The sequence below is a fragment of the Fusarium falciforme genome, chromosome 10, assembly GCF_026873545.1.
Source record: "Fusarium falciforme chromosome 10, complete sequence".
Lineage (NCBI taxonomy): Eukaryota > Fungi > Ascomycota > Sordariomycetes > Hypocreales > Nectriaceae > Fusarium > Fusarium falciforme.
The window spans coordinates 1,546,699-1,559,190 of NC_070553.1; the positions used below are offsets into that span (position 1 = coordinate 1,546,699).

Genomic DNA, 12,492 nt, shown 5'->3' on the forward strand with positions numbered 1-12,492 from the left:
GGACAATACCAAAGGATATCTATTGTTCACAAAAGGATATTCAACTGTTCGGTACGCGCTTATTTGTACTGTTATCATTTGGGCTATTTCTAACCAGGCGTTAGACTGCCTCGCCATCCATTGCCAGTGACCACCAGATGTGGAAAATTGAGCACGACCTGATCTGAACGAACGCACTTGCAGCCTGGCCACGCATTTACTCTTCTTATCCCCTCGTTCTGTTCTTCTCTTTCTTTCTTCTTCGCCATTCTTCGCCACACATGAAAGCGACAACACCCATCTCAGGAGCAATACCTGCTTTTCTCATCGTTGCCTTTCTCCCTCTGGTGTCTGTTTGGCCTTGAGCGCTTGGCAAAGATCACATATTTGCCAAGAAGCAACAAAAGTTTCCCTCTGCTCACTTCGCGGCCGCGTCCAGAGGGACCGACGACGTTTGATAGACACCACGCAAAGGTTGGCAAACATCACAGCCTGACAGGTATTTATTGCGCTCTGCCCCCCGACCACCTTACCCTCCTCCTTCTTCCGTTCCTCTCAAGCTCTTTCGTCTTCTTCAAGGGGCCTTTGTCTTTCCCTCAACATGTCAGAGAGGTGTGGTCGCGAGGCCATCCTCTCTGAACATATTCAGTCTTGTCGCTGACTTTTTGTTCCTTTGATTAGTACTCAGAGCGCCGTCGTCGCTCCCAGTATCGGTGAACAATCTTTTGCCTTCACACCATACCTTCGTAAGCCATTACCTCTTCCAGCAACCTAGGTCAACTGGCCCTGACAATCTATAGCGTATCGACACTACTCAAGATGTCGGACTTGGTTTCGCCCCGACAGGACGTCCCTGACCCACGTGAGCTGCCTTTGGGCGAATTTGGGGCAAGCGACTATGCAATTGTCCAGCGCCTCTGTGGAATTTTGGAGGCGCATGGTCATCTCATGCGAGATGATCACTACAATTCGATCATTGCCCTCCTCCGCGCTGGCTACCACCGACACTCGAGCGGCTCTGTCGTTGACCCAGAGCACCACCATATCTATTCGATCATGTTTGATAGCCTGGCAGGCAATTTCAACATGAGGCATGTCACTTATGTCAACTGGATCTTCTTGGCGGCGATCTATGGCCCGTCCCATGGCCGGCTTGAGAAATTCCGCAAGCCCCTCCTGTCCACGTATGGATGGGATCTCACCAGAGATCTGACATTCCACCACGATATATACACGGAAACCAGCCAGAGGCATGGGATGCGAATGAGGCCCCTGGGGCTTCAGCTCCACCGGCCGGATTGTCCTTAGAGACGCATTGCAAACACTCTATACGACCGGGAGCGTAGCTGAGGTCGTGGGAAGCGGGGGTTAGGTTGCCACAATGCTTATACCTTATTACTCAAATGAATTAAAAAGCTCTTCTCCTTGCACTGTATTGTTTATTGTTGTCTCTTTCGGTTCTTTTCTCTTCTGACATGCTCGAGCATCTTTCAACCTGGCCCCTCCTTATGACATGCTCTCCGCATCCGACAACACCATCTATATATTATATATACCAGCGGCTCCATGCTATACGGCGCCAGTACGGATGTATAAAGAACAGTATCAATACGCTTTTCGACCGGAAAGAGACAACGGTCCAGGAACGTGCACGCCCACGGCGTAAATGCAACATGAGATACCCCAGCCCTTCAAGAACCAGAAGTGAATAGATGGACCGCCGACTGGATTTACAGAGATTGGAGCCAACATGTGGACGCCTAGAAAGTATCCTGGTTTGGATACGACGACAAATCCAACCTCAATCCAGGCTTCCAGTGTACAGTGTCGACTTTGCACGGAACGTCTCTGCGATTGCATCGTACGAAAGGTGGTCAAGGCTACTCCCAAGACTGTGCCCACGGCAGAAATGGGCGATGGCGTGGTTACAACAAAGGACTACAAGCCTAATGATCTTATGGGTGAGCTCACAGGAGTGCTTGCTACGCCGAAGACTTATGTAGATGATTGGGCAGCTGATTTGGAGCGAAATGACTTGGAATGTGGCAATGAGGATTGGTAAAATGGTGCCAAGTGATGCGTTCTTCACTAAAGGGCACTAACTCAGAGAACATGCGATGCCTTGGTGATGAAAACCGTACGGATTACATCCGGAAGTGGTGTTTTTGCAAGGAGCATCTCAGGGGTGGCACGTGACCTGGTCTGATCACGTGCGCGACATCGGGTTCTGTGGGTAATCGACCTTCTCGACGATCGTGGAGGAAGATGCCAAATGGGCAATCCAAGATATCTCGACTACTATGATCAAGGCGTTCACGGGAGAAGCCAAGCCTATATATGACCTTTTCAACCCCTTATGTCAATCATGAGCCAGGAATCGGCAGGCCAACGGACCCGCCGTTGCAACCAACCACCTCAATCAAGCGTTGCCCTCGAGGCATGAACAGTCTCGAACCTCAAAAGCCAGAACGGCTTTGTCTTCTTCACCCTTGGGCCCTCTTTCTGCCTTACCAAAGGTATTCTCTATGGTTTCGCAATCGAGTACGCAAGACGACCACTCTTGCGAGCCTGATGCCATGTTTGTTCGAGTCAACGGCAGTCTCAGGAAGATGGCGAGTCATGGCGTCATTACAGGAACGCATCTCTGTACACTTCTATTCGATATTTCATCTTTCGGATATCCGACATTTTCATTTGTTAGGAAGATCCTCAACGAGCTACCCTAACTCAAAGCAATCCCCGCCGGCCGGACAAAAAGGACCGTCCTGGTCATGGGAAACCGATTTCGATGAAGAAGTATGCCTCCCCTGCATTCATTGCGTCAAGATTACCACTAACGGAGAACCTATCAGCCATGTTCCTTCTCGAGGGGTTATATGTATGGTATATCGAGAGTCTCAGGGGCCTGGGAACAGTCCCCCCTAACCGACCTAGCCTCACCCACAACAACTTATTCGCCACGTTATCGCTGCTACCAAAAATAACGGGCATATTCTCATAGCGGCAGCCCCGAGAGAGAAGCAACCCAGCCTACCCATACAAAGGAAGTGGCAGGAGAGATGTACTTGTGGAACGGCCAATTGTACAAGTAACTGCCCGCCTACCGCGACAACGAGAGACGACGTGCAAGCATGAAGAACAGGATAAAGCGGCAAGGGAAACAACTGAAGATCCCGAGAAGTTCGACGTCTCTGCGCATCGACGTGCGCCATATGTCAGCCGTCTCCCCCTTTCGCGCACTATCACCATCCACCTCATTTCACGTTACCTTCATGAGTGCTCAAAAATGAATTTCCAGATTCCAGAAGGCGAAGCGGTTGGGGACGAAGAGCTCCAAGAACTGTTCGAAAGCCTTGACACGATCCCTGAGTTTACCATCACCGATGATGTCTTGATTGAAGATGAAGACCTAGGCGCACTCTTCGACGAACTAGAGGATGCGCCGACTCCCTCCCCAAAGGTTTCGACTTGAAATATCGGCAGGAATTGGCTTGGCCTTCTATCTTGGCGAAGGACCTTTGAGATCGGCTCGGGCTCCTCAAAGGAAGGGTCGTTTGCTCCAACCAGACGCATCAGTTCTCCCAGGCTCCCAGGCACCATTATCATTCGTGTAGAAGCGCATTACTTCTGGCAACATGGCGAGATGGCTCGGCCCTCAACTGGAAGGAGAGAAATGGTCGCCGTAACCGGGACGGGCGCCCATCGTCACTGTCTAGGATCCACCAACGGAATGTGGCGACATTATATACCAAACGCAAGGGAAGGCTGTGCTTCCTTCTGCATGCTACCCAGGGCACTGCTCATCAAGAATTCCCTTGAGCTCTTTTTTCGTTGAAGCTCTTCATTCACCGCAAGCGACTCTCGGGTTGTTATATCTCTTCGAATATCATCGACATCCTCGTCCTCTACCCGTTCTTCCAAGAATAAACTACTGTTAAGTTGTACGAGACTTTGTTTAAAAGACAAAGAAAGTCCCTCGACTTTTTCATCTGCCACTCCCTTTCAGTGTGGTCAAGTACCGAACATGTCAAGAACATGACACGCCGACTCTTTGAGCCACATTGGGGGGTAGAGACGACTACCATCAAACCCCTACGAGCACGCTTTGTCTCCATATTGTTTTCTTTTTGGCCATAAAGAGTCCTCTGGACACCAATATCCTACTCACACCCGGTGAAGTCCATGGACCGACGACACACATCGCCCTGACAACAACCCAACACATCAACACCAAGGTTCATGATAAGCTTGAGGCTCATCATGCAAGACTAGAGCATAAATTTTGTAGAAGAAACTTCACGAGCAATCTTTACTTCACCATCCTATAAGTAAACTGCTTTTTGCCTCCAGAATCTCCCACGAATTCTTCCCTTTCTCACCACCCACTGTCGGCTTCCCACTCGACCACGACCACTACTCGCCCCCGTACTTATTTAAAACCTCTTCAAGCTCATATAGTCACGCCAGCACGCCGCCATGTCTTCCTACTCCGAAACCCTCACTGCCGAGCAGGCTATCAGCCTGCTCAACGGCAGATTTCAACTCGACTTGATGCTCAAGCTGTCCAAGCTTGACATTACCGACTTCCATCATCTTTCTCGGTCAACTGCATTCCGGGACGCCCTCAAGAGGGCGCTTCGAGTCTCCTGGAGCCAACAGCACGATGGAGAGTGGAATCCTGTGTGTGGCCAGGGCGTGACCGTCAAGCGCCTTGAGGAGTGGGCGACGTCTGCCGTGTACGTGCAAATGATGAATCGTCGCTAGGCACATCGTACCGCAAGCGTAAGCAGCTCAAAGAAAACAAAGTCGATGAGAAGCTAACTTGACCAGCGACCTAGGCGGTGGCTCGCAGGGAAGGACGCATTGAAGTCCACCCACAACAAATTCAACCTCTGAAGCTTAGGCTTTGGTCATCAACTTTTACGTTTCAGAAGGATACATTGCCAACACGGTGATTATTTAGATCATGGAAAAGTTTATTATTGACATTGGCTTTCGCTGTCGAAAACTATGATCGCTTGATTGTCTCGCATGGAGTCAATCACTTGTGGTTTAGTCTTGGAATTACATGGATGTTACAACCCCTTCCTCTATAAGCGGCAATAATGAAACGAATGAGAAAATGAAGCATAATCAGACAAATGGCAGTCATGTGTTTCCGTGCCAATGCCTAGCTGAACTGAACCGTCTCGTACTCGCTCTTGGCTCTGATGCGAGGGCCGTATTTGAACAGCACCCAAGGAACAGGAAGCAATGCCACTGCGATAAATCCCAAAAGACTGCTCGCCCAGTCGATTCCCAGCTTCTGGTACACTTCAAAGAGTCAGCTATCGTCTGTGCTTCAGGGTGGGATGTACTTACTCTGGATCGTGAACAGTGGGAACACTCCAGCAAAGCCGTACCGCGCAAGACTGTTCGCGCTGGCTGCACTAGCCACCACACTTCCGTGATATGTATCGGTTGTGTACTGGATAGTGCTGACGAACACGCATAGATTTCCCCATGCAAATACGATCATGGCTGCTGCTGGACTGGCCCACGATACTCCCGGCCGCGCTGTCCAGGCAAACCAGAATAGGCCGATCGGCAACCCAATACTCCCGATCATCGCTGGATACAGTCGGTGCTCAGGCGGGATCTGGTGGGGAGGATACTTGTGGGCTTTTGTGCGGTAGAGGAAGACGTCGCAGAGGATGACCGTAACGAGACCGAGGATACACCCGATGACGATGGAGAGAAATACCAAGCCCGACTCCTCGATCGAAAACTGATAAACCCTCCCGAACGTATACGGCACAGCAGCGAAGAAGCTAAAGAGCGTCCCAAACTCGGCCGAAACGTAAAGACAGATGAGCCCAGTGATGGGCTCGAAGAAAAGCATTCGGATCGGTCGCACGACAGCCACGACGGCAAAGGCCTTGAGGCGAGCGGAAAGAGGCGGCGAGGGTTCGACCTTGAGGCCCATCTTCTTGGCCAGTTTGCGCTTGATTGCTGGGTGGAAGGTTTCCTCGGAGAAGGCTGTGACAATCATGGCGAAGATGGCGAAGAAGATCAGGGTCCATTGTGTCCAGCGCCAACCTTTGCGGTTGACGACGAACGAGCCGATGACTGGTCTTTGAAGGGTTAGTAAGGCTACACGAGAGGCTTGACAAGGTGTATACTTGCCCTAGTCCAGGCCCTAGAAACGGCATCAGGATAAACACGGCAGACACAGGCCCCCTATTCTTGGGCGTAAACGTCTCCGACAACGTCCCCGGCGCGACAGCGAGCACAGGACCCCAACACAACCCAGCCATGAAGCGCAAGAAACACAGCCCGCCCATGTTGTGCACGAAGCCTGCGCCGAGGGTGAAGAAGGCCCCGAGGGGCACGCTCGCAGCGTAGATAATGTACCGACCGATGGTCTCGGACAGAGGACCGCCGATGACGGGGCCGAAGCCGAGTGCGAGGACGTACATTGTCAGAGGGAGGAGGGCGACAGTGCTGCTGACGTTGAACTCAGTCATAAGTTGGCCGCGGGCGGCGCTCATGATGGAGGTACCAACTGATCTGAATGCCAAGGTTAGGAATGGTCTCGAAGAAGGTATTCGCACTTACGCTAGAAATGCCGCCGAGGATAGCATCACGACTTGCAATGCCTTCTTCCTCGCTGGCCAGTTGAAGGGGTTGTGCGGGCTGTTGTCCCAGTCCAACTCGTCCACGACATCAGGACTCTCCTTTGACTGCGCAACTTCGACATCATTTTCAGTCGTGGAGTCGTTTCGAATTGAAGCAGCCAACGCGACATCCCCATTCACCGTCGCGGCGTCTTCAATCAGAGTTGTCGCCATTGTAATGCACGATCTATCACACAAAGGGCTTGTTTCTCATCTCCAGAACAGCACCCCCATCTAGATATAAAAGATCTAAGATCTCGCCTGCTGATCAAACAAGTGCTCAATAATAGAAATGCCCTGGAATTGCGACATTGTGGTCATCCGGGGCATAAATGGAAATAATTCCGACGGGGTTTATGGCGGTTAATGTGATTACTGATCCTTTGATGCGGTGTTGCCCACGGCCAAGCCCATCACTAGTGCGGGAATGGGCCTGGGGAATAAATGATGACTATGCCAGAGCTCAACCTAGGATGAAATTATGTCACTTCTCCGAGGTTTGGTTGAGTTTTTGTTGGGTGTCGTCCTTGGCCTCGCATCCATCATCTGCCACGCCCTTAAGTTGACCTCCCCTCGGCAACAGATTAATAACCTGCTGCAATGAAAGGAAACCGGTTTCCTAGGTTGCCATGCAATACAAAGCATCAACGGTCCCTCGGCTTGTTCTGTCGCTTAGAAATCGCACCCATCATTGGATCATCGCCACGTCGAGATACCACGAGGAACATGGCCAAGCTCGCCTTTGAGATTATTAAATAGCGAAAGCCTTACACGGCAAACTCAACCCGATGTTTGAATTTGCCATGGACTTTTGCCGAGGTTTGACCAAACATCCTCTGAGGAGCATGACCTCGGGCTCTTTGATGATGAGGGGTAGACTTCACAATGGTAAGGCAGGTTCAGAGTGAATGCACCAACGGTGGGGGTCCATTAATGTTAATCTCTATGCCTCTACACACGCGTCTAGAATGGCCGTTGGCGACGAGACCGCTCGAGCTGACTTAGTCAGTTGCCAGGCAGCTGAATCAACTTGTAGTCACCATCCAGGTAAAACCACTGATCGTACTTGGCAGGCCTCTCAGCAGCAGGCAGGACATTGGACTTGGCGGGGAGGTTAAACTTCTTGGTGGCATCCTTGCTGGGGACGAAGCTCTTCTTGTACTTCTTGGTGCTGGTCTGGTTGTAGTTGATCTCGTTGGAGTCGACCTTGCCCCGGACGAGGTCCTGCCAGTCGCCGTGGCTGTCCTTGATGGTCTTGGCCATAAACTTGGCGTTTTGGTAGTCGCCGCCCACGATCTCGAGGACATCGTCGCCACGAGCGACCTTGTAGTACTGGGGGACTGGTTAGGAAAAGTCTATGGGGCTTAGGTTTGGAACTCACAGTGAACCATTCGTAAAAAGTCTGAGCCAGACCAGGTCGGTATTTTTCGAGATCCTCGACAGCTAACAGGGGTTAGCTGAATTCTGCCTGTGTGGGATCATGACTTACTGTCAACCAGAGCCGCAAGGGGGTCCTTGGTGTCAATGGCAATGACCTTCCAATCAGTCTCGCCACCCTGTGAGAAGGTCAGATTATTGGCTCTGTCAATTATTCGGAAGACTCACATCGTTCAGAGCGAGACCACCCAGAACCTTGACCGACTTGACTTGGCCGACATGGGCAGGGCTGTGATACGCATTAGCCATAGGCCTCAACGGCATTCAATGCGAACATACACTTCAGTGATATCGAACAAGTCGATAGGATCATTGTCACCAGGGTAGCCGGTAAAGTCATGGTCGTAGTTAGGGCTCTCCCAAGTCTGGGGGATGGAACCATAGTGGAAAGGGTAAGACTTGTGAGGCCAGACACTCTCAACAAAGCGAGGCTTGTCCTTCTTGTCATCGTGGAAGATGGGGTCTAGCCGGAATTAGTGCTTGTGTCTTTCGTGAGCTAGATGAGAAGATTCACTGAGGGGCTCGCTGCGCTTGGTCTCGATCTTGCCATCAGTCCATCGAGGGATCTCGACAACGTAGCTCACGATGCGGTTGTTGCCCTTCTCAGGGTACAGGGGAACATCGTGCCAGAAGGAGATGGGCTGGCCATCCTTTTCCAACCACACACGCCATTCCTGCTGATAGTCAACATCATATTCTAGCCTTGGAGAGGTGACAAGTACTGACGAGGGTGTTGCGCGCTCCGACCTCTCGCAGAGTAAGAGAGTCGTAGTCAAAAGACTTGGCCCGGGGCTCAATAATCGAACCAAGAGCCACAACGGGCAGCAAGGCCAGACGGAGGAGCACAGAGGTAGCAACCATGATGACTTGAGAGAAAGTGGACAGCTGTGAAGAAACTCTGCGGCTGATCTGAACAAACTTCAGAGTTTCACCGGCGCTCGGGGTGTTTTTAAGCTTGTCGGGAAGATCGCATCGGGTGCATAGCTCGCGTGAGGAGCAACACCAATGACGCCTCCGTAGCACAAGAACCCAACCGAACCCTCGGTGACGAGAACGGGAGAAGTGGGGAACCGGTAGCCCGGGACCCGGCGTAGCGGGTGCCCGCCGAGAGCGACGGATCGTCACCCCGGCCGGGGCAATAAAGCGTAGGGCTCCAACGGCGAGGCAAAAGGGGAGCACGTGCCAGGGGGTCATGTCGATCACTTTTGGATGGGACCAGTTGGCCATCTTACATCGAGGCACGTGGGACTTGGGAGATGCTGAAATCGATGTCCAAAAGGGTAGGTGCTACTGCAGGTCGACCAAAGAGCTGGAATTGCCATGAACCGTTTTAATTCCATGATAGGCCCGAGTCAATTCGCTTCTTGGCGACGCGAATCCATCGATTCACCATCAAGGAAGATAGAGAGAGCGAATGGACAAAATCCCGCGCCAGAGTCCACCCAGTTGGGCAGCACTCCTAAGGACGTTGTTTAAAGTATTGGCGAAAATGTAGATGTTTCATGGCAAGAATATCTTGCTTTTAGAGTAGTTTTATGATAATAACGTATAATTCAATAGTAATATTATATTGATGTTGAACAAGAGCTGTCCCTTGTTCTTGTCTAAAGACGAAGCGAGGTGGCCCAGAATACATGTAAGACCAGCCCTGCCCCGATCTCAATACAGGGTATCTAGGTATGCAACAAGCCGTCATCCATTACTCCCATCTCGGAGACTATACTTCTCGCCGAATATTGCGCGAAAATCTGTGGTAAAACGGCACTGAGAGCGTGCCAATAGCGCTATCGTCAGGTCCACAACGACCAATTGGTCACACCGGCGACACCGTACTTGGTCAATGGATTCACAGGGATAGGGTAGTCCCTATACTTCATGAACACATGTGAAATGAAGTCCAAGGCGTTTTCAAACTGTGGAAGTGTTGAAGATATCGTCGGATCTCGGTGGAAATAATGCAGTTGGAGATACGACACTATTTTGCGCAAGTGAAAGCCAGAGGTATCACGGAGAGATGCCCAATTAACCACTCCGCCACCACGCCTGGGGTTGTTGTTGAGGTTGGAGCGGGGTCAAGGAGAGTACAGCACTGTTAACAGTGGCACAACTCGACGTCGCAAATATCGTCATCCACACCCAACGGTATGGCTATTCAAGCCCGTTTATTCATCCTGCTTGACTCGCTACATCCTCCTCCGAGCCGTCTTGATCTTCGGATACCCAGGGCCGGTCTCCACCCGGAGCGGAGGACCGCTCCGGGGCCGTCGTGGGGTAGTCCCCGGTGTCCCGGGCCCGGCCTCATCATGCACCTTAGATAGGATCATCAATATTTGGGGATGAGTTCGTTATAATAAAGAGAGTAGAGTATGAGCATAAATGGATGAGTATGGTATACCAAATCGTCTAAAACCCGATGCCGGCTCAGTCCACGGGCTTGGGAGGATACACTCTCGGGAACTGATCAGCCAATAAGGTATGAGAAGAGCCAGCGAGATGGTGACAGCATTGATGGAAGCTGAAGCTGGAGGCAGGATGATGTGGCTGAACGTCGAGATGCGTGTTGAGGCTTCATCCGGCCATGCAGACCGGTAACCAGGCAGCCAGGGCAGACAAGGCCCCTAAAGCCACTCGATGCAGTTGCTTTTGCAGCCTGACGAATCACAGGGTCGCACCAAGCCCACCACACCTTGCACAAGCATCATGTGCAACGGACTTAGCACAGCCGTTGTCTCCGTCGCAAAAACAATCCATGACACCATCCAGGGGTTTGCCTCTAACCGCTATTCCCTTTTTGTAAACAACGCTAACCTTGTTTCGTATTCCTTTGTAAACTGCGCTAACCTCGTTTCGTATTCCTTCAACGCTATACCCTTTGTCGTATTCACAGGTTATCTGATTCATTGAGAGATCCCGAATGTCAAGCAGATACTGATTAATCTTCGCGAGGATGATGAATCTCGTGGAGAATGCCTATTAACTCCGTCTCAGATGTTGAGGTCTAGATTCCTTGCAGTGGGTAGACTCTAGGTATAAAAACCCAAGAGGTGCCCTTGGTAGATGTGAATAGACAAGACAATCAACCTCATCAAGCAACTCATTCAACCATCTACACTCCCACTCTCACAATGGCTCTCCCTTCCACCATGAAAGGTCTCGTCCTCCACGAGGACGACTCCATCACCCTCGAGACATCCCTCCCCGTCCCCTCCCCAATCCACGGTTCCGCCATCGTCAAGGTCCTCGCCAACCAGGCCAACCCCAACTTCTTTAACATGATCCGTGGCCAGAGCGGCGCTCATCCCTTCACACAACCAAGACCCCTAGTCCCAGGTGCTGCTTGTATCGCTCGCGTCGCTGCCGTGGGACCGGATGCCGTCTCCCTCAAGGTCGGCCAGCTCGTCGCCATCGACAACTTTATCCGAGCTCGTGATGATCCCAATGTCAACATCCTCTGGACCATGTCTGATGGACAGACTGAAGAGTCCAAGAAGTTGCATAAAGATGTCTGGCGAAATGGCACCCTCGCTGAATATGCGAGGGCACCTCTCGAGAACCTCTACCCCCTGGACGAGGAAACCCTCTGTGGCCCTGAGAGTGAAGGAGGTCTGGGGTACTCGATTGAAGACCTTCTTCACATCATTCCACACAGCGTTCCCTTTGGCGGTCTTCGAAGCATCCATCTTGAGCCCGGCGAGACTCTTGTCGTCACCCCTGCCACAGGTCTCTTCTCCGGCGCTACCGTTTCCGCCGCCCTCGCCATGGGCGCCAAGGTCATCGCTGTATCTCGCTCCTCCTCCGGCCTCGAAAAGCTCAAGGCCAACTTCCCTTCAGTTCGCACCGTCGTGGCAACTGGCGATGTCAAGGCTGACACCGCCGCCATTCTCGCTGCATCTGGAAAGAACGCCCCTGACGCATGCATGGAGATTGGCCCTCCCGCGAGCACTGGCAGCACTATTGTCACCTCGTGCATGCTGTCCGTCAAGTCCTATGGACGCATCGTCCTCATGGGTGGTCGCGGCGACACCAACCTCCCCTTCCCCTGGCCTCAACTGCTCTACCGTAACCTCACCGTCAAGGGAGGCTTCATGTATCAGCGTGAAGACGTTCAAAAGATGATCAAGCTGGCTGAGACTGGCCAACTGAAGGTTGGCAAGGAGAACGGTTTCGAAATCGTGTCCTCCTTTTCCTATGAGGATTGGGATAAGTGTGGGGATGCCGCCGTTGAGCACACGGCCTTCGGCAAGATGGTTGTTCTGAAGCCTTGAGTTTAGGCTGCCCTCCAAATTATGGACGATGTGTAACAAGCCCCTTGATAGTGTAGTTAGAGATGTATAGGAACCCGATTATCACCATGGAAGAGCCTCTCCTCATGACCCCTTCTCAGATTGCCAATGAAAGTGAATTTCCAGCCGTCATGTCT

General features: G+C 51.7%; 3 protein-coding genes and 1 pseudogene across 4 annotated transcripts, besides 1 other annotated feature; 2 read left to right on the forward strand and 2 right to left on the reverse strand.

The window, feature by feature from the left end:
* Positions 1-661: 661 nt before the first annotated feature.
* Positions 662-1,287, forward strand: NCS54_01239500 (annotated as a pseudogene). The gene is made up of 3 exons: positions 662-725; positions 780-841; positions 892-1,287.
* Positions 662-1,287: a sequence feature.
* Positions 1,288-5,149: 3,862 nt separating this feature from the next.
* Positions 5,150-6,809, reverse strand: NCS54_01239600 (MFS domain-containing protein; the record flags this gene model as incomplete). The annotated part of the gene is made up of 4 exons (XM_053157630.1): positions 5,150-5,292; positions 5,341-6,092; positions 6,130-6,528; positions 6,577-6,809. 4 exons carry the CDS (start codon positions 6,807-6,809, stop codon positions 5,150-5,152), a joined length of 1,527 nt encoding a protein of 508 aa, XP_053013605.1.
* An 831-nt stretch (positions 6,810-7,640) lies between these two features.
* NCS54_01239700 (Inorganic diphosphatase) lies at positions 7,641-8,957 on the reverse strand (the record flags this gene model as incomplete). The annotated part of the gene is made up of 7 exons (XM_053157631.1): positions 7,641-7,967; positions 8,017-8,078; positions 8,125-8,191; positions 8,241-8,301; positions 8,352-8,535; positions 8,587-8,746; positions 8,799-8,957. The coding sequence occupies 7 exons, from the start codon at positions 8,955-8,957 to the stop codon at positions 7,641-7,643; spliced, it is 1,020 nt and encodes a 339-aa protein (XP_053013606.1).
* A 2,240-nt stretch (positions 8,958-11,197) lies between these two features.
* On the forward strand, positions 11,198-12,337 carry NCS54_01239800 (Hypothetical protein; the record flags this gene model as incomplete). Its single annotated transcript, XM_053157632.1, has 1 exon — positions 11,198-12,337. One exon carries the CDS (start codon positions 11,198-11,200, stop codon positions 12,335-12,337), a length of 1,140 nt encoding a protein of 379 aa, XP_053013607.1.
* Positions 12,338-12,492: the final 155 nt, after the last annotated feature.